We start from the raw sequence: 23,784 nt of genomic DNA on the forward strand, positions 1-23,784 counted from the left end.
ATCGAATTTTAATCTTTTAATCAAAATAAACGCCAAGCGCCATCTCGATAAACAGGATGAAAACAAAAGTATTTTCTTTTGAATTAAAAAAGAGCTTATGACTGGAGTTGACGCTTTCCATTGTATTTAAGTATTTAATAGTTAATTTCCTTGTAAATTTTTAATGAACACAAATTGATATTGCGTGTAATAAACCATTAATTATATAATTAAATTGATATTCAAACCACGCAATGGTCCGCACATACATAAAATTCGTTATTTTAGCTCGGACAAATAGAGGTGTAAATATATAAAAATATATGCTCGAAAATTGCTGAAAGAAGGATTCTAGAAAATAATTATAACAATTTAAAACAGCTAGAAAAGTAATCCTAGGGACAAAATTTGATATTGAATTATTGCTGCCCCTAAAATGTGTAGTTTCTCTGATTTCTCATTTCATGTTGTCTTAAAATCAATGAGGTTTCTGGTAAAAATAAAAATACTTTTTTTAGATATAAGATTTTATTATCTCCAACCAAGTGAATCATTTAGTAAATGATGGACCTTTAAGATACAAAAAAACATGGTCTATAAAATTACAGTAGCTGGCAGCTGCAATATCTTTGTGGTTTACAAACAATAACTAATTTAGATTAAATCACGTGTGCTTTAATCTCGTATCGCATTAAAGAGAGTAACTTTATACTCATATCCAGTTATAAGCACGAGGGCAAAAAATTAGACATTTCATTATTTTATTTTAATCAAGGCAGAGAAACAAAAAAGTAGACACTCTCAACTCAAAAATTCTTCTAGAAACACTCTTATCTCTGATTGGTTGGTGGAGATCTCGTGGCTCTCCATGATTGGTTCACAACAATTAATTATTTTCACACGTCATATCAATAATAATCAGCTTCCGAACCGAATTTCAGTGTCAGCAAGTTAAAGGTTACAAAATGAAATTCAGAATAATTAGATTGACTTCTCAATTAAAACAAAAAGAGGCTAGAGTGTGTCCTGACATTGCATCACACCTCAGCAAAGTAGATCTTCCTGAAAATGCACAAATCGTTCAACTCCTGATGGTGGTAATTTCTGTTGTTTGTAACAGTCGCAGCAATTCTGCCGAAGGTTTCGACGATTCTCGGCTCGTTGCAGCTGTTGAGGTCCTCTTGCTGCAGGTGCACGTCCCTGAGGACGCACGCCTGGTTCAGGGTGGCAGTCAGGATCAAAGTTCCGCCAGCAGGCACCAAGGCGAAGTGGTCGACGCGGCTGCACTCGTTCATCGGCAGCTCTTCCGGCAGTTGCACCTCTTTGCTTGAGCTTTTCTGCTTTGCAGAGGTGACCGTGGACAAAATGTGCAGGAAAGTGTTGGTTTTGAAGCTCCCGGCCTTGTTCAACCTAGCGGATCAGGTAAAATGGATTATTTTTCAGTTAAAAAGGTGCAACGCGATGTGTGTAACAAATTTTCCCGCCAAAACACGTTTGAATCGTCTGGTCACTACTGCATCCTCTGACGTCACAGCAGCCATACTTCCTGCTGAGTGAGAGCTGTGACGTTAGAGAGATGACGCTAGAACTGTAGCGAAAAAGCAACGTGCCTTTTGCTTTTCTCCTCTGTTCGCACGTCAAAAAACATTAAACGATCAGACAAATTATGTATTCCACCTATTTTGACCCTCAGGAATCGATTGGAACATACGAAAATGAGGCTCAACTCCAAGGGTAAAAATAAAAGCTCTGGAGACTGACCTGTCAAGCCAGTTTTGGTTGTGGTAGTCATCGTACTTCCAACTCAGCGGGCAGATCAGTTCAAAAGCAGAAACTGCGATGCTCCTTATCGGACACAGCGTCAGGGTGAACACGTTCTGGCCTACCTCAAAGTCTCTCACGAGCTTTTCGTTCAGAAAGAGCCTTCTCAGGTCCACAATCTTCCTCCTGGGCACCAAAATCAGGGTCTTCTTGCTACTTCCCCGCTTCACTCTGATAGGACACAAGGTCGGAAGAATTTTCATCTGCTCGTCGTCGCTCAGGGCAAAGTGGAGGGTGGCCAGGCACGCCACCTCCTCGCTCGACAGGTAGGGGCACAGGTGTTTGATTTCCTCCCAGTCCAGAGTCAGCAGACGCAGCTCAGGCAGGAAATACTTCCGGAATTTTTCCCTAGGTAAAGAGAGTGGGGTTCGAGGAAGCGAAGACAAGCGTCCAGCAGCTCCAGTTCGGAAGAAATGTTCATCTTTTTCAGGGAGAGGAAGAGCTGCACCGCCTCGCACCGAGCATCCATGAAGCTCGGATGCTGCAGACACTGCTCCGACTTGGAACTGAGAAACTGTAAAATAAAATGCGTGATTTTCCGAACCAGTTTTGGCTCTCAGTCAGCTCAGAATCCTTTTTTGGATGATCAATAATTAATTTCTGACACCAAATTTGGATTCTACAGGGTTTAGAAGAATCAAAAAACCCTGAAAAGGACACAAATGTGCTTTTCTCAGGGTATGTATTTTGAAATTCAGGTTCGAATGAGAATTTCTTACCTTCAGGCAGGGTGACGTAATGGCGTTGATCTGGTAGTGCTTGTTCATCACTTTCCACACGTTGTCCACGCTGAGGAAACTGTCCTCGAGCATTTGGGCGCAGAGACAGCTCAAATCGCGAATGAGAAATTCGTCCGCCGCCCGAGCCAACCGGAGGCACTCTTCCAGGCTGCCAACGTCGGACACTAGCTGTCCACTCAGCGTGCAGAACCTATTTTTACGCACGAGAGGGGTCGTCACTATTTTTCCTTCAATTAAAATTCAAGCAATTACTCGACAATCAGAAGGAAGGTGGATCCGTCGATGTTCCTGAGCCTGATTTTAGTCTCGTTTGGCGGCGTCCAGGTGCTGCTGAAGAGCCGCCCAAAGTACTCACTGCTGAGCACCAAATCAGACTTGATGGCCGCAATCTCCTGAAGAAAAAATATCATCTGTAAAATTAATCAAAGGTTGACGTGGATCATTTGTAAAAAAAACCTCGGTTATTTCATCATCCGCGCCGATGACGAAAATGACGTCAGTCGCCAGCTTGCCGTCGTGCAGGGCCTTCAACTTCTTCACCGCCACGGAACTCCGCTGATCCTCTTCCATTTCGTCGTCTGCTCGAAAAGACACCACGAGATAGAGTTGTAGAAAAAAATTAATTATTAAAATTAACGGAGTCGTGTCGCGTGTCTGCGACCGCGAGCTGATTGCGAGCCAGATGATTAGCGCCCTACGAGAAAAATCACGTGTTGACACGAGTTTTCGGTGATTCTCTCAAATATTTTTTTTGATATTTTTCCCGGGTTATTTGAGGCCCCCTTAGTCAATATTGACTGGAAATTTTGATTTATTTTGTGTTTTTAATATTTCTGGATCACGTGATCATCACGTGACAAACACGTGTTACCGAACACGAGTTAAAAATTAAATTACTTGTTTATTGCTTCAAATGCATTTCAACTATGTAGTTTGCAGTTTTGTTCCTTAATTTAATAATTTTCAGGGTAAATAATTAAATTTAGCTACACGTGTATTTTAACTCGAGTTGAACACGTGTGAAAACACGTGTTTTTAAACACGTGTCCGAGATCACGTGATGAACACGTGTCAGAGATCACGTGTTCAACTCGAGTTAAAATACACGACTAGCTAAATTTAATATTTACTTATAATTTATAAAAATTTGCCCATTTTTCAAGTAAAATGGGCACAAATTTTCAAAATTCGTAGAAAATACGTGGTCAATTTAACTCGTGTCGGAGACCACGTGATTAACACGTGTTTAACACGTGTACCGTTACACGAGTAGTTCGGTTGAATAATTTGCCCTCAAAATAATTTTAAAAAGAAAAACCTGCACTTAAGTTAGCTATTACACTACATGTGGTATAATAAAGTTCTGTATGTTCCCACTTTAACCATAGAATATTTTTCGAGGAATTAATTTTTTAAATTTAATAAATTTTAATTTCAATTCCTTTTATTTCTCCAAACAAATCATAATATTTTACAAACATTTAAAGTCAAATGATGGTTTACTAGAAATAATTCATAATATTTTATTCAAATTAAAATTTTATTTTTATTTTTTTAACTTTCTAATTTTTTATTTTAATAAGGTGCTTTTATATTTCTTTGATATATTATTTAAATTTTTATTAACTAAATTTTAATTAATTAAATTTAATTATATTTCATTGATGAGAAATTAAAAGAATTGCTAGCGGAATTTCAAGTGCACGGCGCCAGCAACTCTATTCTACTGCTTTTGCGCTTCGCGCGGTTGGTTTTTCACCAGCTTTTCAATTTCATCCTCGCGCGCAACAAAGATCCCAGCTGGGAAGAGCAAGGAGGGGCAGGAGCGGCTGGCGTTGCTGCTTGCAGCGTAAGCGGCAACGGCAAGAGAGAAAAAGCGAAAGTGGGGGCGGGAGCTGGTGAAGCACAAGCACAAGCATGCAGGATCAGGCAGCCAAACGCCAACGCGCCAACGGCTAAAAGAAAATAGCTAAAGACAGTGACATACGCGCGCATTCACGTCCAGTTCTTATTACGCATAATTACGTACGCAATCCGCTAATTAACACCGGTGTAAGTGCACGCACGACCCGCGGAAACCACCCTGGAATTACGCGTCTCGCGGCTGTGTGTGTTTGGACCCGTCAACATCAACAATCAACTGCATTTCTGTGTGAACTCGACGATGCATCGTTTTGCAGGTATGTAATGTATTAAAATCACTCTAGTTTTCTTATTTATGTGTCAACATGTACATAATATGAGCTTGTTAATCTCGAAATGTAAATGGCATCGCGTCTTATGGTGCCGTAAAAATTGTGCATAGCTCAACAACCAAACGCGATTTTCTTTGTCGCAAAAATGGCAACAACCAATTCGACACTGAAAATTAAGTTGTTTGTTGAGCTATGCGCAATTTTTACGGCACCAAGACGTGTTTCATTAAAAGAATTTTCTACTTTTTAAAGAATAAACAGCATGCACTTTGACAATTATCTATTTTTGCTCTTTTACTTATTTAAAATGTTTACAATTTGTGTTTCAGATTGAGAATTTGTGAAACTTCAATCGAAATTGGCCCCGCTGCCCCCGCCTCTGCCGTCTGGAAGAAAGCGGATTGAGGCTGCTGAACATGGATCTGTTTTGGAGTGGAACCCTGGGATCAAATTCTTCTATATTTCTGCCAGGTATGTTCATGATGTCTAACATTTTCATTATTAATGTAATCTATGAATACAAATAATTTGCATTGCCATATTTATTTGTATCTATGAAAAACCCGTTTGTGTGCACTCCATATTCACATGCGCGAGCGATAACAGATTTAATAGTCGCAATTTGCTTCAGTTAATTTATGATTCAAATTAATTATATCTCTTTTAAAACCATTTATTCTGTAATTTTCTTGTATAATTTTGTCGATTGCCACCTTTTCCCCCGGGTGGCTGCTAATCAGTCCTGGCATCGCCTTAATATACACAAATATATATTATGTATATTTATGTACAGCAGCATGTATGTAGATATTTTCGTGAATTTTCTACTTGTTATACATAAAACACATAGCGTGCACATTGACCATTTATTGTTTTGCATATTTAAATGTTTACAATTCTGTTTTTTAGATTGAAAAATTGGAAAAATTTGTGGCACTGCTGTGATGAAAATCGGCCCTGCATCCCCGCCTCTGCCACCTGAAAGGAAGCCCATTGATGATGCTCTGCGCTGATCTGTTTTGGTGCCAAACCCTGGGATCAAAGGATTCTCTATTTCTGGCAGGTATGCGCATAATAATTTCTAACATTTTTATGTCAAGTGTTATGTATCTGTATCAACTTCTACTTGTTGCATTTTCATAATATTTTTCTCGTTTTTATTTATGAAGTCTAAAATATAATTTATGTGTGCATTTCCATTTGCGTGAGTGATAACAGCCGCATTTGGCTTTCGTGATTTTAATGCCATTAACCCTAATAACTCGATACCATTAATTTCTTGGATAAGGAACAAAGGATTAAAATGTTGAATGTTGATATCCTTTATGCCCTGTTTTATTGCATTAATACTGTTGAAATCCCGTATTTTGTTTCTTTTATTTAAGTAGCATGTCTGGACTCTTTGGAATTTAATTCCTATTTTGTATAGGTGCAACTGTAATTAATATTTATTTATTATAATATTTATTGGATGACTAATAATGCGCAAAATTTATATTTTTTACCTTGAAATGTGCCTTGAACCATTCATTCCAGGCCATATTACAAGTTGTGGTTTAAGAATTTCATGAATTTATGCTGTCGTTTTTAGAGCATTTGTACAGATTGTATTTTGGGCTCGAATTTTAATTTTAAAGTTCAGTTCGCAAACTCTCGAGTGAGGAATGAGCCCACTGTCGAGCCAGCTACGAGCAGCAGACTCAGTCGGAACTATATCTAACAGTAATGAAATGAACAGTACTATGCAAATGAGCATTCTAAATAGACTTGAAGTGTTATCGTAAAAGCCACTATACTTGGCTCAAGTTTATAGACTCTGATTGAGTAATTTTTTTGTAAGGTATGAGGCATATTAATTCAGATAATAGAAGATGTGCCAAATTAATAAATAATTAAACCTTAAAATTTAAAATGCACGAACAGAGTTAAATTTTTCATACACTTTAAATAGAACAGCATGTGAATTAAATTTTTAAACCATAAATTTAATTTGGCTTGATATGAATAATTTATTTTGTGATGTTAAACTAAATTTATGCTGGATATTTACCTTGCAAATTTATAACTAAGCGCATTAACTGATATTCATTTTTTGATCTATTTTAGATTTTTCTGGTCAAAGATCAAGTAGAAGCAGCAGATGAGGAAGAAGATCAAGAAGAATACGGAGCCACGTGAGACAAATTATTTTGATTCGACTGAATCGTCTTTGATATTGTGCCGACTGCTTCTGCTGCTCGTCGGAAGGCTCGGTTCGCACTCGAAAGGGGGTTCCAACCTCGCGCTCTCCCCCTCGCAGGGAGGGTGGTGGTTGTGGTCATGGTTGTAAGGTCAAACTCTCCCCTTCCCCTAGATGACCTAAACCACAACCACCATTCTCCCTGTGAGGGTGAGAGCGTGAGAGCCAGAATGGGAACCCCTCTCGAGTACGAACCGAGCCTGCCGACGAGCCAGCCGTGAGCAGCAGAAACTGTTTAAATTTTATATTTATTAACATGCCAACCATTTTGAGTTTATGAAAACATTTAATGTCGTACTTGCATTGTTATTTTAATGGTTTAATTATGAATTTAATTTCTGCTTATTAAGTCGTCAAATTAATATATTTTTTAACAAAATTTATCAGAGTTAAAAACTTTAATATAGTTAAGATAACATTGTATTAAACTAGTTTTTTAAGGATTGTTCCTTTGCATAGATCTGCATGTTCATTTCTTTACTTAAAGGATATTGTGCCGACCGCCTCGCTGCTCGCGGCTAGCTTGTCGAAGAGCTCGGTTCGTGTTCGAGAGGGGGTTCAGACCTGGCTCTCGCGCTCTCACCCTCGCAGGGATGGTGGTGGTTGTGGTTTCGGTTGTTAATAGGGGATTTTGATCTAGGTAAAAGTCAAAATACCGCCTAATTGAAAATTACCCTTAATACTCTCGCGAAAATTCACTCTTAACTGTTATTTCCGCGAGTGGGGCATCAAAATTGAGGTCAAACTCTCCCTTAGAAGACCGAAATCACAACCACCATCCTCCCTGCAAGGGTGAGAGTGCGAGAGCCAGGTCGGAACCCCCTCTCAAGTGCGAACCGAGCCTTTCGACGAGCTAGCCGCGAGCAGTAGAACAAACATATGCGAATATTAATTGTAATTGTATATGTAACATGGGTCATTATTTGCTGAAAATAAATATATTTAATGCAAAATTAAAGCCTAGTTTCAACTCGTTCCAAACCCGTGTCAACACGTGACTCGTTCCAAAAACACGTGATTTTACACGAGACTTCACACGTGTCTAACTCGTGGTAGACACGTGTTTCGAAACACGTGAACTCGTGGCAAAAACCACGAGTTTTTCACGTGTCTACCACGTGATTTTTCTCGTAGGGCGAGTGGGCGTGGTTGCCTATTTGGTTGCGCCGCAGCTGAGAGCGGATGGCGGGAAAAAATGTCGGGAAGAATTGACACAATTATTGTATAATTATTATATTTTGATCGTGTTTCGTGTCGATATTTTATTAAAAATATGCGTTGTGATCGACATTTCCCTCTGTTATTCTCAATTATTCCAGTTTCGACAGAGTTCAGAAGAAGATATATAGCAATCCTTATATAATTCGCAGGGATAGTTTTGGCGTGACAATTAAATTCGTATGATAAATTAATCTTGAAAATAGCTTCAGCAGGATGAATCCGATGAATATTTTTGTTTTTATTTCTTTATTAACAGCTGATTTGATTAGCCCGATAATTGGTGAATCGACCGCGTTAGATGGCACATCAGCACTTTTGTTCCACGGTCCCCTGCCCTGATAATTTTTTTGTTTTTCTCCTGTTTATCTAGGTGGCGTGTTTTCTGATTAAAAGATTAAAATTCAATTGATACAGTCAGGTAGACCGGCTCGTTGATAAGCCTGCATTAATTGGTGCAAAAAGAGATAAAAACCATTCATTTCTTGTCTGCCTTTCTTGCAAGCAGTGTTGAGAAGAACTTGATTTGGTTCGGATATGGAGTCTGCTGGCGCCATGTCAGACAGCTTGGATAAGTGGAAAATATTTCAGGACCTGAGCGACGAACTAAAGCGGAATATCAGGCTCGCAGTCGTAAATGGTAGGCTTTTAATTTTATTGTTTTACATAGCATGAACTGGCCTTACGTAATGCAAAATTGTTATATTTATGTTAAATTTCTAGTGTAATTATTCTTTATTATTTAGTTTCCATTGCTCGCCGCTCAATTCAAGGCTTTTATTATTTCAAGTTGGAGCTTAAAAATTCCTCACTCAGTTTTAACAAGCATCCCCTCATCTGCATTATTTATAATATTTAAAGATGGTAGCGCAATTTACGTGACGAAAGATGACGAAGTTTTCGGCTTTGGGAAAAACCAAACAGGATTTCTTGGTACTGGCGACAAGGAACCACGCAGAGAGCACACAAAAATTGAACAATTGTGCGGACAAAATATTCAAGGTGAAAAGCTATAGTAGACAATATAATGCGACTCGCAAATAAAACGTTTTATGTTTTCTTCAGATTTGCAATTCTCATATTATACGATTTTTGCGATTTCTGCTAACGGCTCAGTTTACGCATGGGGAAGCAATGGTAATGGACAGCTTGGACTGGGTACGAAAAAAGACACCTTGATCCCAACCAAAATACAAGGAATTTTGGCAACCAAAAGAGTTGTTCAAGTTGCCTGCAGCTATTATTACCATACTCTGGCTTTAACCTCGGAAAGAGAGGTTTCAATAAATTAAATGTCTTTAAAATTAATTTACAATTTCTAAATACGACACTCGCAAGGTCTTCTCCTTTGGTCGTAACGATTTCGGGCAGTTGGGACTGGGACGCAAAAGAGACCAAACTCTTCCAATAAAATTGGACGTTTCTGCAGCTGGGGGAGTTGTGACCGCCATCGCATGTGTATATAAATCATCTCTAGCACTCTTAGACTCAGGAGAGGTGAAAATGATATATATTTCGTGAATTTTATCTTATTTGTCAGCAGCATCATTTTTGTTTAAATTAGGTGCTATTTATAAAAAAATGGAACATTATGTAATACCTATATATGCATAGTTAATACTTAATATTCACTTTAAAGTTGTTAGCTTGGGGGAAAAATGAAGATGGCATTCTTGGCCAAGATGAAGAAGACGTGGAGGAGCAAAACATTCCTCGCAAAGTGCCTGGCTTGGAAGGAATCACAATTACAAAAATTGTTTGTGGACATAATCATGCCCTGGCCTTATCAAACGATGGAAAGGTCTACTCTTGGGGATGGAACGGATCAGGCCAGCTTGGAAATGGAACCAATAAAAGTTCACACCAACCAACTTTGATATCTGGAAAATTTGGCAGGTAAAGTAAAAAATTACAAGCATCAATGCCGATGTAGATTGAAATATTTGTGTGACAAAAATTGTGAATAAATTAATTTATGGACAGGATAAGAGACTTAGCTGCTAATTACAATCACCATGTTAGTGCTGCAGTCACAGAAGCAGATGAAGTATTCACTTGGGGTGAATTCAATGGTGGGATTTTTTATCTTCAAAAATAAAAATTAAACATGACCCACACGAATTAAATTTCAAGGCCAAAAACACCTCATTCCGACAAAAACCTCATTCACAACACTGGATGAAGTTTTTGCGAAAATTCCAAATTACGCCCTTACATTTCGACCATTGCGTACAAATCTTGATGATGAGCCAACAGATGAAAGGAACGCCACAAACGAATTGCCGGAATGGTTCAAAAAATCGTTTGGTGACGTCGTAAGTAATATTACACATTTATTTCAAAAATGTATAACACTGCGACTAATCATGAGATATATAGGAATCTGCTGACGTTGTTTTTGTGGTCGAGGGAAAGAAAATCCACGCGCACAAAAATATTTTGATAATGCGTTGCACCGTCTTCAGGACCATGTTCTTGGGCAATTGGAAAGAAAGCAACGAAAGGTAATATTTTAGCTTGCGAATTAACAAAAACTTAATATTAATAGGGAGCAAATCATCGAGAACCACAGCTACGATGCATTTTTCGCCTTTTTGAAATACTTCTACACCAACGAGGTTGATTTGCAGCCAGATTTGGCTCTAGGTAAATAACTTGAATTGTTTTGGTGTCTGTTTTTGAATAATTAATTTATAAAGAGGTTTACGCCTTGGCCCACTTCTATCAAATGACTGATCTGCAAAAGGAGTGCTTGAAAATGATTAAAAGAGGCCTGACCGTGGATAACGCTGCTTTGATTTACGACAATGCAATTCAACTTGGTGCCGAGGTACCTAATTACTTTTTAAAATTTAATTTCTGGTCTAGACTCTAATTTCAATTTAGGAACTTAAGGAGTTCATTTTGAAGTTCTGCAAGAAGCACATGAATGCTGTTGTGGAGAGTGATGGCTTCAAGCTCTTGAACAGCGATGTCGTGAAAGATTTCGTCCTTCGTGCTGCGCAGCAAGGAGTGTTTAAAAAATGATTAGTAGGCGATATTTCCTCTGCTGTGGGATGCAGATTGCATGCTCAATTTTTGAAAATTTTGTTTCTTATTCGATAATTATTAATTTCGATGGGTGTTATCTCTGTAATGCGCGTGGCTTCTTTGCTCTTATCTTTTGTTCTTTTCTTGACTGCGCCTCCGTGAGCGACCAGATAGTTAAAATTTCACAAAAATCACCACCTTAGTTTTTACGATCGTTCCACTCGTCAGCGTAAATTTTGTAATTATGAGAGGAATAATTGCTTGTTCTATTCTATATTAAAATTTAAAATAAATATTCTAAACACTAATCATTCTGATCTACTGTAATTTCAATCCCTTATTTAATCATCGCTTAATTGCAGACTTTGGACGGAAGACTGATTTCCATCAAATCGAATGCTGTCGTTCTTATCTGACATGGTGCGGTCGTGTTTGATGATTTGATTAAATGGTTTTCTCCTCTTAGAAGTATTTTTTACAACACAGGCGTCGCTCTTGATAAGCCTAACGCAGTTTAAAGATGGTTTTGCGCGTCCTTATCTCATCTGCACTTACCTTATTCCCTTCAGAGCTCTTAATTTGGTGCAATATCGGAATACCTGGAAAAGTAGGGAATATTTGGAGTTATGGACGATGATTATCCTTGATTTTCGAGAAGGCGCGAATCATTAAAAATTAAATGTGAAATTCAAAGTTGCGGTTCTAAATAAATATTAAAAATTTAATTATTTTTAATTGCGTTTAATAAATTGGAGTGGCGTTAATGCTTTTGAAGCGGAAAAGATAGAAAATCTGCAGTCCCGTCGATGAAGATGGACCCTACTTATACAATACCCATCGACAGGGGGCGCAGTTAAGGGGCGGGGGTAGGGGGCGAGGGGCCGAGGGGGGTTCGGACCCAAGATTTTTTTTGCCGCCACCCCATAGGGGCCCGGGGAGCCCCTTCGAAGCGAGCGGCCTCACTATGCTCCTGTGTAAAAAAATCGCCAAAACGGGGCCGATCGGGGTGTAACTCAAATGGTCGATGCGGGGTCGCCCACGAACGCGTTTTCAACGGAGAAACCCAAGATTCCTCCCATAGGCGAATTAAAAAAAAATAAACCAAAAGGGGCCTCCGGGGCAGCGGGGAGTGCGAGGGGGATGGGGGGTTGAAACTGGTGCCATCGCCTGCAGAATTTAACGGCGAGTTCAGCCAACACCGGTTAAAGCCCGCAGGTCCCATAGCGGTTGAGATATAAAATTCGAAAGGTGCAAAAACGTGGTTTGGACAATAATTAGTTTTTTTTTTAGGAGCCCCCGCGAAGGCCCACGACGCCCGACGGCCCGCCGCGACCACTCATTCGAAAGAAGCCGCAATTAGCTTCATTTTGACGGGTAGTAACGCCATCCTGCTCGAACGCCGCCGGAGATGGAAGGGCCGAAAGGGTTAAAAACAGGCAAAAGTCGAAGCTGCCATAAGGTTAACACGGCCTCAGACATGGAAAACTAAAAATCTAAAAACCCCATCAAAATCAAAAATCAATTTTGCCCATCCTAAGACCTCCCAGCGAGTTTTAGGCCTGTGCGACCTCCTCAGGGTCAACGGTGACCTTTGAAAGGTACAAAACGCGATTTTTCGATATTCGCGGCCCCCCGCGGAGTCCCTATCGGCCCCAGCGCCCCCAAACTCGAGATTCGAGTAGGTGACGAGTGGACAAAGTCAACGGTGTGCAGAAAAGATTTTTCCGCCCAAGAGCGAAAAGTTATTAACCGGGCAAAAAAAAATGAAAAACTTGGCTCTAGAGTTGATGCGGAATTTATCTGCGAGTATTTTAAGACAAAATTCGACCTGATCGGATGAAAAACCTGGGAGGAGATAGGTTTGGCGCGCGGCGCGGAAGGGTTTTTCGCCTCCCATAAGCTTAACATGGGAATTTCGAAATCGGATTTCGGGCGGAAAAAATTATTTTCGGCCGCGATTGCTGTGCTATACTCTTCCGCCCGGCGAAAAGTGCCTGCAAACCGATTTTGGAGGCCCATAGGCGAATTACGGCGGCGCTTCGAAAATCCGCGATTTGCCGTGCACGCAAATGGACAGGCTGAAAATACGCGCGGCGCCGCCGCGGAGCCGCCGCGCATTTAATCTCGAATTTGACCATCGGAAACGCACGACTGAGTGCGCGGGCGTCTGAAACAAAATTTTAACCGGTCTAACTCTTCCCAAATTCATTTTATAGGCGATTTTCGGTTTTTGGTGTGCAAAACGCGTGCAAGGTAGGACGATCGTGCGGTGCGGCACCGAGCCGCACAGATTTATTTTTGCCGAAATTCGAGTATTCGCCGCAGCGTCAACCGCGACCCCTCATTCGAAAGTGCCCGCCGAGATCTTTAACCCGCCGCCACCGGCCGACCTTTCTCAGGGTCCCCCGACATGAAACCCACGAACGGCGCGCCACGGTCTTCGCCGCCCGACGACCGGACCGGCAGAGCGATTTTCGCGCGCGACCCCTCCCCGCGCACCCCCCAACCACCTCGGCGACCTTCCTCAGGGTGGCCGCCCAGAAATCTCTCAACGAGCAGGCATTCTCGGCGTTTCCGGCTCCGCCGCCCGGCGGTTGCCGCCCGCGACCCGGTTCGGGGGCGACTCCGAGTAGGCCCCCGCCCCCCGAATCGCCCCCACATCGGAGCTCAAGTGCGAAGCGCTTCTAAGATAAGATAATAACCGTCTCATGACGACGACTGACTGAGCCACTATATGCGTTGACATGGCAACAGAGATAATGTTAAACTAAAAATTTTCCTTTCAACAGCAGGCAAAAGGAATTATTTCAACAGATGTCAGTAATAGTGATATAGTAAATTCTAATAATATATCGTGTATTATATGTATTTTTCTTTCGTTGTAAAAAATGATTTTAAAGTGGATTTTTTAGCTGGCGAATAATTTTATGAAAAGTGGAATAAAGATGTTGATAAAGTGGCTCAAACAGCTTAACAGGCTGGTCAACCATAGCCACTTTCTCATTTTCGCACCTTTTGCAGCGGCCGTAAGGAAAAATTCTTCTTCGCTTTTATCTCAAATTCTTATCTGCTTGCGTTGATCGAAAAGGCGAGATGCTCTGACGGGAGATGTGGCGCGTGCAGTTGCGTCTATTCATCTTATCTCGATACAATTTTTTATCTCTCCTTTACTTCATTCCATTTGAGAGCTAAAGACAAGCAGTAATATTTAAAAAAACAAATTTTTTAGGTATTAATTTTTTAAATTTTATCTTACAAAAACGCACGTTGCTGATAAATTGTAACGCAGTGGCTTTTGTTGTTGGCACTTTCTATTTTACCACTTGATAGCCCATGTCCGAAAGGTTTACTCTCAAGGGAAGCCTTAAAAATGCTTTTTGCCACATCCTCCCGTGATGTGGAAGCTCAGTGTTTTTTTTAATTGACTACTCATCGTATCGTCGACAACGACCACTCATCGGCCAGGTATTTTTTATACTTTTACTTGACATACCCATACGACCTTTTTCAGGGTAGCCTGACATAATATCCTTTCGTGGTTGATTTTTAATGCGTTATTTTCATCGATTTCGAGCACATTTGCCAATACTCTTCGACGCTTTTCCACCCTCGCCTGACAACAACCTTCCTCAGGTCACGCCACCTGAAACCTGCTTTCTGGTGGTTTTGACCCGCTGACCATTTTGACACGTGTTTGAGCGATCAAAACACTAAAGGTTGAAATTCGTTTTAATTTCGTGATAATTCAACGAGTTATATTGATGGATTTCAGGTCAAGAAATCTCAAACGGATCGTCTGACAAAATTTCAGTTTTAAATTACCGAGAATTTCTATTCTGTCAATTGCATGCACAATTAGTCCTGTCAAAATGACATTTATCAATAAGGCTCCAAAGTACTTTTCTCCGGACATCTGCCTTGATAATTCTTTTTTTTCTCTCTGAAGAAAAAGGCTAGTTTTTCTCCGGTTCATCTCAAGGTGGCGTGATTTCTGTTTAAAAGATTATAATTCAATTGAAAAAGTCAGGCAGACCAGCTCGTTGATAAGCCTGCGTCGTCGGCAAGAGAGATAAAAAAATCATTAATTTCTTGTCTGCTTCTCTTGCAAGCAGTGCTAAAAAGAGAACTTGATTAGGCCGTGCACGGTGCAGAGTCTGCCGACGCGATGTCGGACATCCTGGATAAGTGGGATATATTTCAGGAGCTCAGCGACGAACTGAAGCAGAATATCAGGCTTGCGGTCGTATTGGGTAAGCTTTTAATTTTATTGCTTTACATATAGTATGAAATGGCCTTATATAATGCGAAATTGAGATTTATTTATGTTGAATTGCTGCTGTATTAATTCCTCTGTATTATTTAGTTTAAAATTGCTCGCTGCTCAATTCTAGGCTTTTAATTCAAGTTTGAGCTTTTAAATCCCTCAGTTTCAACAAACATCTCCTCGTCATCTGCGTTATTTATAATATTTAAAGATGGTAGCGCAATTTACGTGACGAAAGATGACGAAGTTTATGGCTTTGGGAAAAACAAAGAAGGATTCCTTGGTACTGGCGACATGAAACCACGCTTAATGCTCACAAAAATTGAACAATTATGCGGAAAAAATATTCAAGGTAAAGATATAAAGGACAATATATTTGATCCGCGACTCGCAAATAAAACGTTTTATGTTTTTCTTCAGATTTGCAATTCACATACTTCACATTTTTTGCGATTTCTGCTACCGGCTCAGTTTATGCCTGGGGAAAAAATGATTGTGGTCAGCTTGGACTGGGTACGAAACCACAAATATTGATCCCAACCAAAATAGAAGGAATTTTGGCAACAAAAAGAGTTGTGCAAGTGGCCTGCAGCTCTAACCATACTCTGGCTTTAACCTCGGATAAAGAGGTTTCAATCAAATAAATGTCATTCGAATTAATTTAAAATTTCCAAATACCACAAACTAAAGGTCTTTTCCTTTGGTTGGAATAAGTACGGACAGTTGGGACTGGGACACAAAGATTGCCAAACTCTTCCAATAAAATTGAGCTTTCCTACGGCTAAGAGAGTTGTGACAGCCATCGCTTGTCTACTTGCCTCATCTCTAGCACTCCTAGACTCAGGAGAGGTGAAAATTATATTTATTTCGGGTATTATTTCTTATTTTTCAGCAGCAACATTTTTATTTAAAGTGGATGTTATTATATATGGACAAAAAGAAATTTAATTCCTAACGTATCATTCACTTTAAAGTTATTTGCTTGGGGAAAAAATGAACATGGCATTCTGGGACATAGTGCAGAAGACAAGGTACAAAACTTTCCCCGCAAAGTGCCTGGCTTGGAAGGCATCACAATTACAAGAATTGTTTGTGGATATAAACATGCCCTGGCCTTGTCCAACGATGGAAAAGTCTACTCTTGGGGAGGGAACGGATCAGGCCAGCTTGGAAATGGAACCGATGATACAAGTTCACACCAACCAACTATGATAACAGGAAATTATGGCAGGTAACATAAAAAAGGGACAAGCATCAATGCCGATGTAGATTGAAATATTTATATGACAAAAATTGGGAAATAAATCAACATTTATTTTGTTTTGGGACAGGATAAGAGACATAGCTGCTCATTACAATTGCCAAACGAGTGCTGCCGTCACAGTAGCAGATGAAGTATTCGCTTGGGGTGACTACAATGGTGGGAGTTCGTGTTACAAATAATTAAATAATAACCATCACGGTGAATTCTAATTTAAGGCAAAGAAAACTTCATTCCGACAATAACCTCATTCACATCTCTGGATGAAGTTTTTGCGAATATTCCAGATGACGTCGTAACATTCCGACCGTTGCGTATAAACTTTGATGATGAACTGATAGAAGAAATGAACACTACAAACGAATTGCCGGAATGGCTCAAAAAATCGTTTGGTGACGTGGTAAGGATTATTACACATTTATTTGCTATAAATTTATAGCACGATTAATCGTGATGGATAGGAATCTGCTGACGTTGTTTTCGTAGTCGAGGGAAAGAAAATCCACGCGCACAAATATATTTTGATAATGCGTTGCGCCGTCTTCAGGACCATGTTCCTGGGCAATTGGAAAGAGAGCAACGAAAGGTAATATTTTAACTTGCGAATTAACCAAAACTTATGCTTAAATAGTGAGCAAATCATCGATCATCACAGCTACGATACGTTTTTCGCCTTTTTGAAATACTTCTACACCAACGAGGTTGATTTGCAGCCAGACATGGCTCTAGGTAAATAAATTGAATTGTTGTGGTGTTTCTGAAAAGATTATATGAAAATAAAGAGCTTTTCGCCTTGGCCCACTTCTATCAAATGACTGATCTGCAAAAGGAGTGCTTGAAAATCATCAAAAGAGGCGTGACCGTGGATAACGCCGCTTCGGTTTACGATAAAGCGATTCTTCTTGCTTCCGAGGTGCCTATAGTTATTTTATTAAATAAGAGTCTGAACTGAACATTTTTTACTTTTTAGGAACTCAAGGAGTTCGTTTTGAAGTTCTGCATGGCGAATCTGACCGCGGTCGTGAACAGTGATGGCTTCAAGCTCTTGAAGGATGATGTCGTGAGAGATTTGTTCCTTCATGCTGCGCAGCAAGGAGCGTTTAAAAAATGAATAGTATGCGATATTTCCTCTGCTGAAAGATGCAGATTGTAGAAGTTTTATTTTTTTTAAATTTGTTTTTTATCCGATAAATATTAATTTTGATGGGTGTTATCTCTTTAAACCGCGTGGCTTTTTGCCCTAATCTTGTTATTTTTTTGACTGCGCCACCGTGATAGTTGAAACTTCACAAAAATCACCACCTTAATTTTTACGATCGTTCCACTCGTCATCTTAAATTGTGTAATTACGAGAGAAATTATTGCTTATCATGTTCTATATTAAAATTAAATAAATATCCTTATAACCAATCATTCTGGTCTACTGTAATTCCAATTATATCCCTTTTCTGATCATCGCTTTGTGCTGACCGTGCTGACTTTGGACGAAAGAGTGTTTTTCGTCAAATCGAATGCTGTCGTGCTTATCTGACATGGTGCGGTCCTGTTTGATGATTTGATTAAATGGTCTTCTCCTCTTAGAAGTATTTTTTACTACACAGGCGTCGCTCTTGATAAGCCTAACGCAGTTTAAAGATGGTTTTGCGCTCCTTATCGCATATCTGGACTTGCATAATTCCCTTCAGAGCTCTTAATTTGGTGCAATATCGGAATGCTTGGAAAAGTAGGTAAGACATATCCTTGATTGTCGAGAAGGCGCGATTCTTTCCAAATAAAATGTGAAATTTAAAGTTGCGGTTCTGAAAAAATATTAAAAATTTAATTTTCTTAATTGCGTTTAATAAATTGGAGTGGCGTTATTGCTTTCGAGGCAGAAAAGGTTGAAAAGCTGCAGTCCCGTCGATGAAGATAAGATAATAACCGTCGCATGACGACGACTTGTTCTGGCTGAACCACTACGTTGCCATGGCAACAGAGATAATGTTAAACTAAAAATTATCCTTTCAACAGCAGGCAAGAGGAATTGTTTCAATAGAAATGTCAATGTATAGTAAATTCTAATAAAATATCGTGTATTATGTATTTTTCTTTTGTTGTAAAAAATGATTTTAAAGTGTGGATTTATTAGCTGGCCAATAATTTTATGAAAAGTGGAATAAAGATGTTGATAAAGTGGCTCAAACAGCTTAACAGGCTGGTCAACCATAGCCACTTTCTCATTTTCGCACCTTTTGCAGCGGCCGTAAGGAAAAATTCTTCTTCGCTTTTATCTCAAATTCTTATCTGCTTGCGTTGATCGAAAAGGCGAGATGCGCTGACGGGAGATGTGGCGCGTGCAGTTGCGTCCATTCGTCTTATTATCGCGGCCCAATTTTTTATCTCTCCTTTACTTCATTCCATTTGAGTGCTAAAGACAAACAGTAATTTTTAAAACATCAATTTTTTAAATTAAGCTTGCAAAAACGCCCGTCATTGATAAATTGTATCGTAGTTTCAGTTTCAAGTCCGTATAGGTGGCAGAGATAAATACAATCATTTTTTTTATTTATTAAGAACGTCTCGACACGAACGCGGGGGTTAAAATTAAGGGGTGCACCTTTACTTTTGGGGCTTTTGGTGTTAGAATTTTTCATTCTAACACTTGATAGTTCTTTTACAACATTTTTTCCCGAGATTTAAGAGTCGAACTTTGCAAAAAATGATGTTTGCATTTCTCCCGTAATGCGTTTTTATTATTATTAAAATTCGACCGCTTATCGTATCGTCGACCGCGACCCCTCATCTGATAGTTCTTTTTTTAGACTTTTATTACCCAAACGACCTTTTTCAGGGTAGCCCGACCTGATATCCTGTCCGCGGCCGGTTTTGAATGCGTTATTTTCATCGATTTCAAGCACATTTGCCGAAATAACTCCTCGACGCTTTACACCCTTGCCTATCAACGACCTTCCTCAGCTCGTGCCACCTCAAACCTGCTTTCTGGTGCTTTTGACGTCACCATCCCATGTACCCCGATACTACCTTTTGACTACTTTTGACGAATTTTCCAACGACACTTTGCTTGGGTGGCGAAAACGCTAAAAGGTCGAAGTTCATTTTAATTTTGTGATAATTCAACGGGTTGATGGATTTCAAGTCACGACATCTCAAATGAATCGCCTGACGAAATTTTAGTTTTAAAATATCAAGAATTTCAATTCTGTCAATTTCATGCACAATTATAGTCTTGTAAAAATGACATTTATCAATAAGGTCCCCAAGTGCTTTTCTCCGGACATCTGCCCTGACAATTCTTTTTTTTCTCTATAGAAGAAGACTTGTTTTCCTCCCAATTATCAAAGAGGCGCGTTTTCTGATAATAATTAGATTAAAATCCAATTGAGACGGTCAGGCAGACCAGCTCTCGTTGATAAGCCTGCGTCGTCGCCGCAAGAGAGATAAAATCCCAAATATTATTGCTTCCCTTCTCGCCTACTTCTCTTGCAAGCAGTGCTGAGGAGAACTCTCGGTGCGGACTTGCGGAGTCAGCTGCTGCCGCCATGTCGGACGACAGCTTGGATGAGTGGGAAATATTTCAGGAGCTGAGCGACGAACTGAAGAGGAATATCAGGCTCGCGGTCGTATATAGTAAGCTTTTAAATTTATTGTTTTACAAATCTTTCACCGTAGCCTTTTCTCGTAAGGATATATTGATGTTTTTAATTTGAATTGATGGTGCTATTCATTGTTATTTAGTATCCATTAAATTACAGGCTTATTTTAATATTAGAGCTTTGAGAATAATTTCTCAGTTTCAACAAACATCCTCTCATCTGCGCCATTTAACATTTAAAGGAGGTGGCGCAATTTACATGACAAAAGATGACGAAGTTTTCGGCTTTGGGAAAAACCTAACAGGATTTCTTGGTACTGGCGACAAGCAATCACGCACAGAGCACACAAAAATTGAACAATTGTGCGGACAAAATATTCAAGGTGAAGCTATATTAATGACTATATTTGATGCAAATTGCAAAAATTAAACGCTTTATGTTTTTCTTCAGATTTGCAATTTCCATACTCAACGTTTTTTGCGATTTCTGCTACCGGCTCAGTTTACGCCTGGGGAAAAAATGAAAATGGCCAGCTTGGACTGGGTACGAAAAAAGAAACCTTGATCCCAACCAAAATAGAAGGAATTTTGGCAACAAAAAGAGTTGTCCAAGTGGCCTGCAGCGATTTCCATACTCTGGTTTTAACCTCGGATAGAGAGGTTTAAATAAAATAAGTGCCATTAGAATTAATTCCAAATACCACGCTCTAAAAGGTCTTTTCCTTTGGTCGTAACGATTTCTGGCAGTTGGGACTGGGACACACCGATGACCAAACTCTTCCAATAAAATTGGACTTTCCTGCGGCTGGGGGAGTTGTGACAGCCATCGCTTGTCTTGCTAGATCATCTCTAGCACTCCTAGACTCAGGACAGGTGAAAATTTATATCTATGTTGGGTAAAACAGTCTCCATTATTCAAAACGGCTCTTATTTTATGAGTAAATAAGATTAAAAAAATATTTATACCATAGCTGATTAATTTTATTATTGGATCTCTTTTAAGGTATTTGTTTGGGGAAAAAATGACGATGGTATTTTGGGCCATGAAGAAGTACGCGTGCAGGAGGAAAACATTCCTCGCAAAGTGCCAGGATTGGAAGGCATCACAATTACAAAAATTGTTTGTGGCTCAAATCATGCCCTGGCCTTGTCCAACGATGGAAAAGTCTATTCTTGGGGATGGAACGGATCAGGCCAGCTTGGAAATGGAACTGTTAAAAGTTCGCACGAACCAACTTTGGTATCTGGAATTGTTGGCAGGTGAGATAAAAAAGACAAGCATCAAAATATACCTGTATTGAATGAATAACTAATCAGACAATAATTGTTTACAATTTAATACTCATTTCGTATTTTGCACAGGATTAGAGACGTGGCTTCTAATTTCAATTACAGTGTAAGTGTTGCAATCACAGAAGCAGATGACGTGTTCATTTGGGGTTGGCTCAATGGTGGGAGTTTTACGACTTGAAAATATTGATTTAATCACATATTATTTATAGGCTGTCAAAATAAGAGGCCGACAAAAACCTCATTCAAATCACTGGATGAAGTATTTGCGAAACTACCAATTTTGGCATTTACATTGCGACCATTACGCCTAAAACTAAATGATGAGCCGATAGTAGAAATGAACACTGCAAACGAATTGCCGGAATGGCTCAAGAAATATTTCGATGACGCCGTAAAGAATATTAAATATATTTATTTTATAACTATATAACAACTGTTTAATCGTCGTGAATAGGATACTGCTGACATTGTTTTCGTTGTCGAGGGAAAGAAAATCCATGCACACAGAACAATTTTGTTAATGCGATGCGCCGTCTTCAAGATAATGTTCCAGGGCAACTGGAAAGAGAGCAACGAAAGGTAATATTTTAACTTGCCAATCAACCAAAACTTATGCTTAAATAAGAGAGCAAATCATCGAGCCTCACAGCTACGATTTATTTTTCGCCTTCTTGAGATACTTCTACACCAACCAGGTTGATTTGCAGCCAGACATGGCTCTAGGTAAATAAATTGAATTGTTGTGGTGTTTCTGAAAAGATTAAATCAAAATAAAGAGCTTTTCGCCTTGGCCCACTTTTATCAAATGCCTGATCTGCAAAAGGAGTGCATGAAAATTATCAAAAGGGGCCTAACCGTGGAAAATGCAGCTTTGATTTATGACAGAGCGATTCTTCTTGCTGCCGAGGTGCCTAAATTTATTTTTTTTAAATAAGAGTCTGAAATGAACACTCATTTACTTTTTAGGAACTCAAGGAGTTCGTTTTGAAGTTCTGCATGGAGCACATGAATGCGGTTGTGAACAGTGATGGCTTCAAGCTCTTGAAGGATGACGTCGTGAAAGATTTCGTCCTTCGTGCTGCGCAGCAAGGAGCGTTTAAAAAATGATTGCCTGTTCTTAGAGAAGCATATCATATATACATTTTGTAAAAACTGTTTCACAAGCAATTTAAAATATTAATTTTCGAATTAAAACGTTGGTGTTATGTCTGCGAGGTGGCTTCATGCTCTTATCTGTCTTATCTTTACTCTGCGCCTCCTTGATGAGCAACCATAATTTCAATATCAGAAAAATCACCACCAATTCTTTAATTTTTCGCAGTCATACATCATACATCGCACGTCATTCAAAATTGTGTAATTATGAGAAGGATATTATGCTTATCCCAAAATAAATAAATGAATATTCCAAATAACAACCATTAATCTGATTTACATCAATTTAAAACCACACCCTTATCTTATCATCGCTTCTGTGCTCACTCTGGACGATGCACTCATCATGATAATTGACTCACACTTCGGTGCTGTCACGCGTAATTTTTTGTTTAATTGAGCTGGGCTGTTGTGCTTATCTGCGACTTGTTTTTGTTTGATGGTTTGATAAATTGGTCTCTATATATTACATACTTTTCATTCAAAATTGACGCCACATAGCGCTGTTTTGCCTCTTTTTCTGCATTCATATTAATAATGTCTTTGAGTCTATTGGACCTTGGACACAATATCGACGTACGTACGACTTAAAAGCTGCTCTTCTTTACACAGGCGTCGCTCTGATAAGCTTATCGCAGCTTAAAGATTTATTCCATCCTTATCTGCCCTTGTCTCCCCTTCAGAACAGTGCAGCTAGATATGATTTTTAGTTTGGATCGAGCTTGCTTTTAGGAATACTTGAACCAGTGGGAAATATTTCGTTCTCTGGAAATGGACAATGAACTGAAGCAGAATTTTACCAAGATCGATCTATTCTTAAAAATTTGAAAAAAATAATAAGAATTTAAGGAAGGAGAGAACGTAATATTAGTAGCGGAGAAAGAATTTCGCATTTCGGTACAGGCGAAGCAATTCTACTGTGTGACAGAGCCGAAAAGAATTGCACGGTTCAGTGGATAAAAAAATAAAAAGCAATTAATTTAAAAAAAGCAATCAA

At 39.3% G+C, this 23,784-nt stretch overlaps 4 protein-coding genes and 5 long non-coding RNA genes across 9 annotated transcripts; 7 read left to right on the top strand and 2 right to left on the bottom strand.

Moving 5' to 3' along the window:
* Nucleotides 1-515: 515 nt before the first annotated feature.
* Nucleotides 516-2,143, bottom strand: LOC135936302 (uncharacterized). Its single transcript, XM_065479063.1, has 2 exons — nucleotides 1,741-2,143; nucleotides 516-1,389 (listed from the first exon to the last, which is right to left on the bottom strand). The coding sequence occupies exons 1-2, from the start codon at nucleotides 2,001-2,003 to the stop codon at nucleotides 1,017-1,019; spliced, it is 636 nt and encodes a 211-aa protein (XP_065335135.1). The 5' UTR covers nucleotides 2,004-2,143; the 3' UTR covers nucleotides 516-1,016.
* Nucleotides 2,105-3,204, bottom strand: LOC135936301 (uncharacterized). Its single transcript, XM_065479062.1, has 4 exons — nucleotides 2,997-3,204; nucleotides 2,793-2,932; nucleotides 2,520-2,730; nucleotides 2,105-2,314 (listed from the first exon to the last, which is right to left on the bottom strand). Exons 1-4 carry the CDS (start codon nucleotides 3,108-3,110, stop codon nucleotides 2,105-2,107), a joined length of 675 nt encoding a protein of 224 aa, XP_065335134.1. The 5' UTR covers nucleotides 3,111-3,204.
* A 5,487-nt stretch (nucleotides 3,205-8,691) lies between these two features.
* Nucleotides 8,692-9,657, top strand: LOC135936310 (uncharacterized). The gene is made up of 3 exons (XR_010574312.1): nucleotides 8,692-8,832; nucleotides 9,054-9,469; nucleotides 9,531-9,657. It is a non-coding gene; the product is annotated as an uncharacterized LOC135936310 (long non-coding RNA).
* Nucleotides 9,658-10,179: 522 nt separating this feature from the next.
* Nucleotides 10,180-10,697, top strand: LOC135936309 (uncharacterized). The gene is made up of 3 exons (XR_010574311.1): nucleotides 10,180-10,264; nucleotides 10,326-10,507; nucleotides 10,572-10,697. It is a non-coding gene; the product is annotated as an uncharacterized LOC135936309 (long non-coding RNA).
* A 5-nt stretch (nucleotides 10,698-10,702) lies between these two features.
* On the top strand, nucleotides 10,703-11,503 carry LOC135936308 (uncharacterized). The gene is made up of 3 exons (XR_010574310.1): nucleotides 10,703-10,838; nucleotides 10,892-11,022; nucleotides 11,079-11,503. It is a non-coding gene; the product is annotated as an uncharacterized LOC135936308 (long non-coding RNA).
* A 3,845-nt stretch (nucleotides 11,504-15,348) lies between these two features.
* Nucleotides 15,349-16,376, top strand: LOC135936307 (uncharacterized). The gene is made up of 4 exons (XR_010574309.1): nucleotides 15,349-15,472; nucleotides 15,698-15,838; nucleotides 15,907-16,115; nucleotides 16,177-16,376. It is a non-coding gene; the product is annotated as an uncharacterized LOC135936307 (long non-coding RNA).
* Nucleotides 16,377-16,579: 203 nt separating this feature from the next.
* Nucleotides 16,580-18,142, top strand: LOC135936306 (RCC1 and BTB domain-containing protein 1-like). The gene is made up of 7 exons (XM_065479066.1): nucleotides 16,580-16,717; nucleotides 16,818-16,906; nucleotides 16,966-17,147; nucleotides 17,209-17,333; nucleotides 17,379-17,476; nucleotides 17,530-17,660; nucleotides 17,718-18,142. The coding sequence occupies exons 1-7, from the start codon at nucleotides 16,695-16,697 to the stop codon at nucleotides 17,856-17,858; spliced, it is 789 nt and encodes a 262-aa protein (XP_065335138.1). The 5' UTR covers nucleotides 16,580-16,694; the 3' UTR covers nucleotides 17,859-18,142.
* A 2,104-nt stretch (nucleotides 18,143-20,246) lies between these two features.
* Nucleotides 20,247-20,973, top strand: LOC135937737 (uncharacterized). The gene is made up of 3 exons (XR_010574543.1): nucleotides 20,247-20,374; nucleotides 20,582-20,722; nucleotides 20,791-20,973. It is a non-coding gene; the product is annotated as an uncharacterized LOC135937737 (long non-coding RNA).
* A 1,203-nt stretch (nucleotides 20,974-22,176) lies between these two features.
* LOC135937351 (RCC1 and BTB domain-containing protein 1-like) lies at nucleotides 22,177-22,739 on the top strand. Its single transcript, XM_065480500.1, has 4 exons — nucleotides 22,177-22,211; nucleotides 22,282-22,355; nucleotides 22,409-22,539; nucleotides 22,599-22,739. The coding sequence occupies exons 1-4, from the start codon at nucleotides 22,177-22,179 to the stop codon at nucleotides 22,737-22,739; spliced, it is 381 nt and encodes a 126-aa protein (XP_065336572.1).
* Nucleotides 22,740-23,784: the final 1,045 nt, after the last annotated feature.

The sequence above is a fragment of the Cloeon dipterum genome, chromosome 2, assembly GCF_949628265.1.
Source record: "Cloeon dipterum chromosome 2, ieCloDipt1.1, whole genome shotgun sequence".
In the NCBI taxonomy this organism is placed as follows: Eukaryota; Metazoa; Arthropoda; class Insecta; order Ephemeroptera; family Baetidae; genus Cloeon; species Cloeon dipterum.

Excerpts from the sequence above, each read along its gene's own strand:
- LOC135936302 (XM_065479063.1), bottom strand. The coding sequence starts at position 2,003 with ATGAAAATTCTTCCGACCTTGTGTCCTATCAGAGTGAAGCGGGGAAGT. Across the intron at positions 1,390-1,740 it reads AACCAAAACTGGCTTGACAG|GTTGAACAAGGCCGGGAGCT; the intron begins GTCAGTCTCCAG and ends CTGATCCGCTAG.
- LOC135936301 (XM_065479062.1), bottom strand. The coding sequence starts at position 3,110 with ATGGAAGAGGATCAGCGGAGTTCCGTGGCGGTGAAGAAGTTGAAGGCC. Across the intron at positions 2,933-2,996 it reads CGGATGATGAAATAACCGAG|GAGATTGCGGCCATCAAGTC; the intron begins GTTTTTTTTACA and ends TTTTTTCTTCAG. Across the intron at positions 2,731-2,792 it reads ACCTTCCTTCTGATTGTCGA|GTTCTGCACGCTGAGTGGAC; the intron begins GTAATTGCTTGA and ends GCGTAAAAATAG.
- LOC135936306 (XM_065479066.1), top strand. The coding sequence starts at position 16,695 with ATGATAACAGGAAATTATGGCAG. Across the intron at positions 16,907-16,965 it reads CGCTTGGGGTGACTACAATG|GCAAAGAAAACTTCATTCCG; the intron begins GTGGGAGTTCGT and ends TTCTAATTTAAG. Across the intron at positions 17,334-17,378 it reads TGGAAAGAGAGCAACGAAAG|TGAGCAAATCATCGATCATC; the intron begins GTAATATTTTAA and ends ATGCTTAAATAG.
- LOC135937351 (XM_065480500.1), top strand. The coding sequence starts at position 22,177 with ATGTTCCAGGGCAACTGGAAAGAGAGCAACGAAAG. Across the intron at positions 22,212-22,281 it reads TGGAAAGAGAGCAACGAAAG|CTACGATTTATTTTTCGCCT; the intron begins GTAATATTTTAA and ends CGAGCCTCACAG. Across the intron at positions 22,540-22,598 it reads CGATTCTTCTTGCTGCCGAG|GAACTCAAGGAGTTCGTTTT; the intron begins GTGCCTAAATTT and ends TTTACTTTTTAG.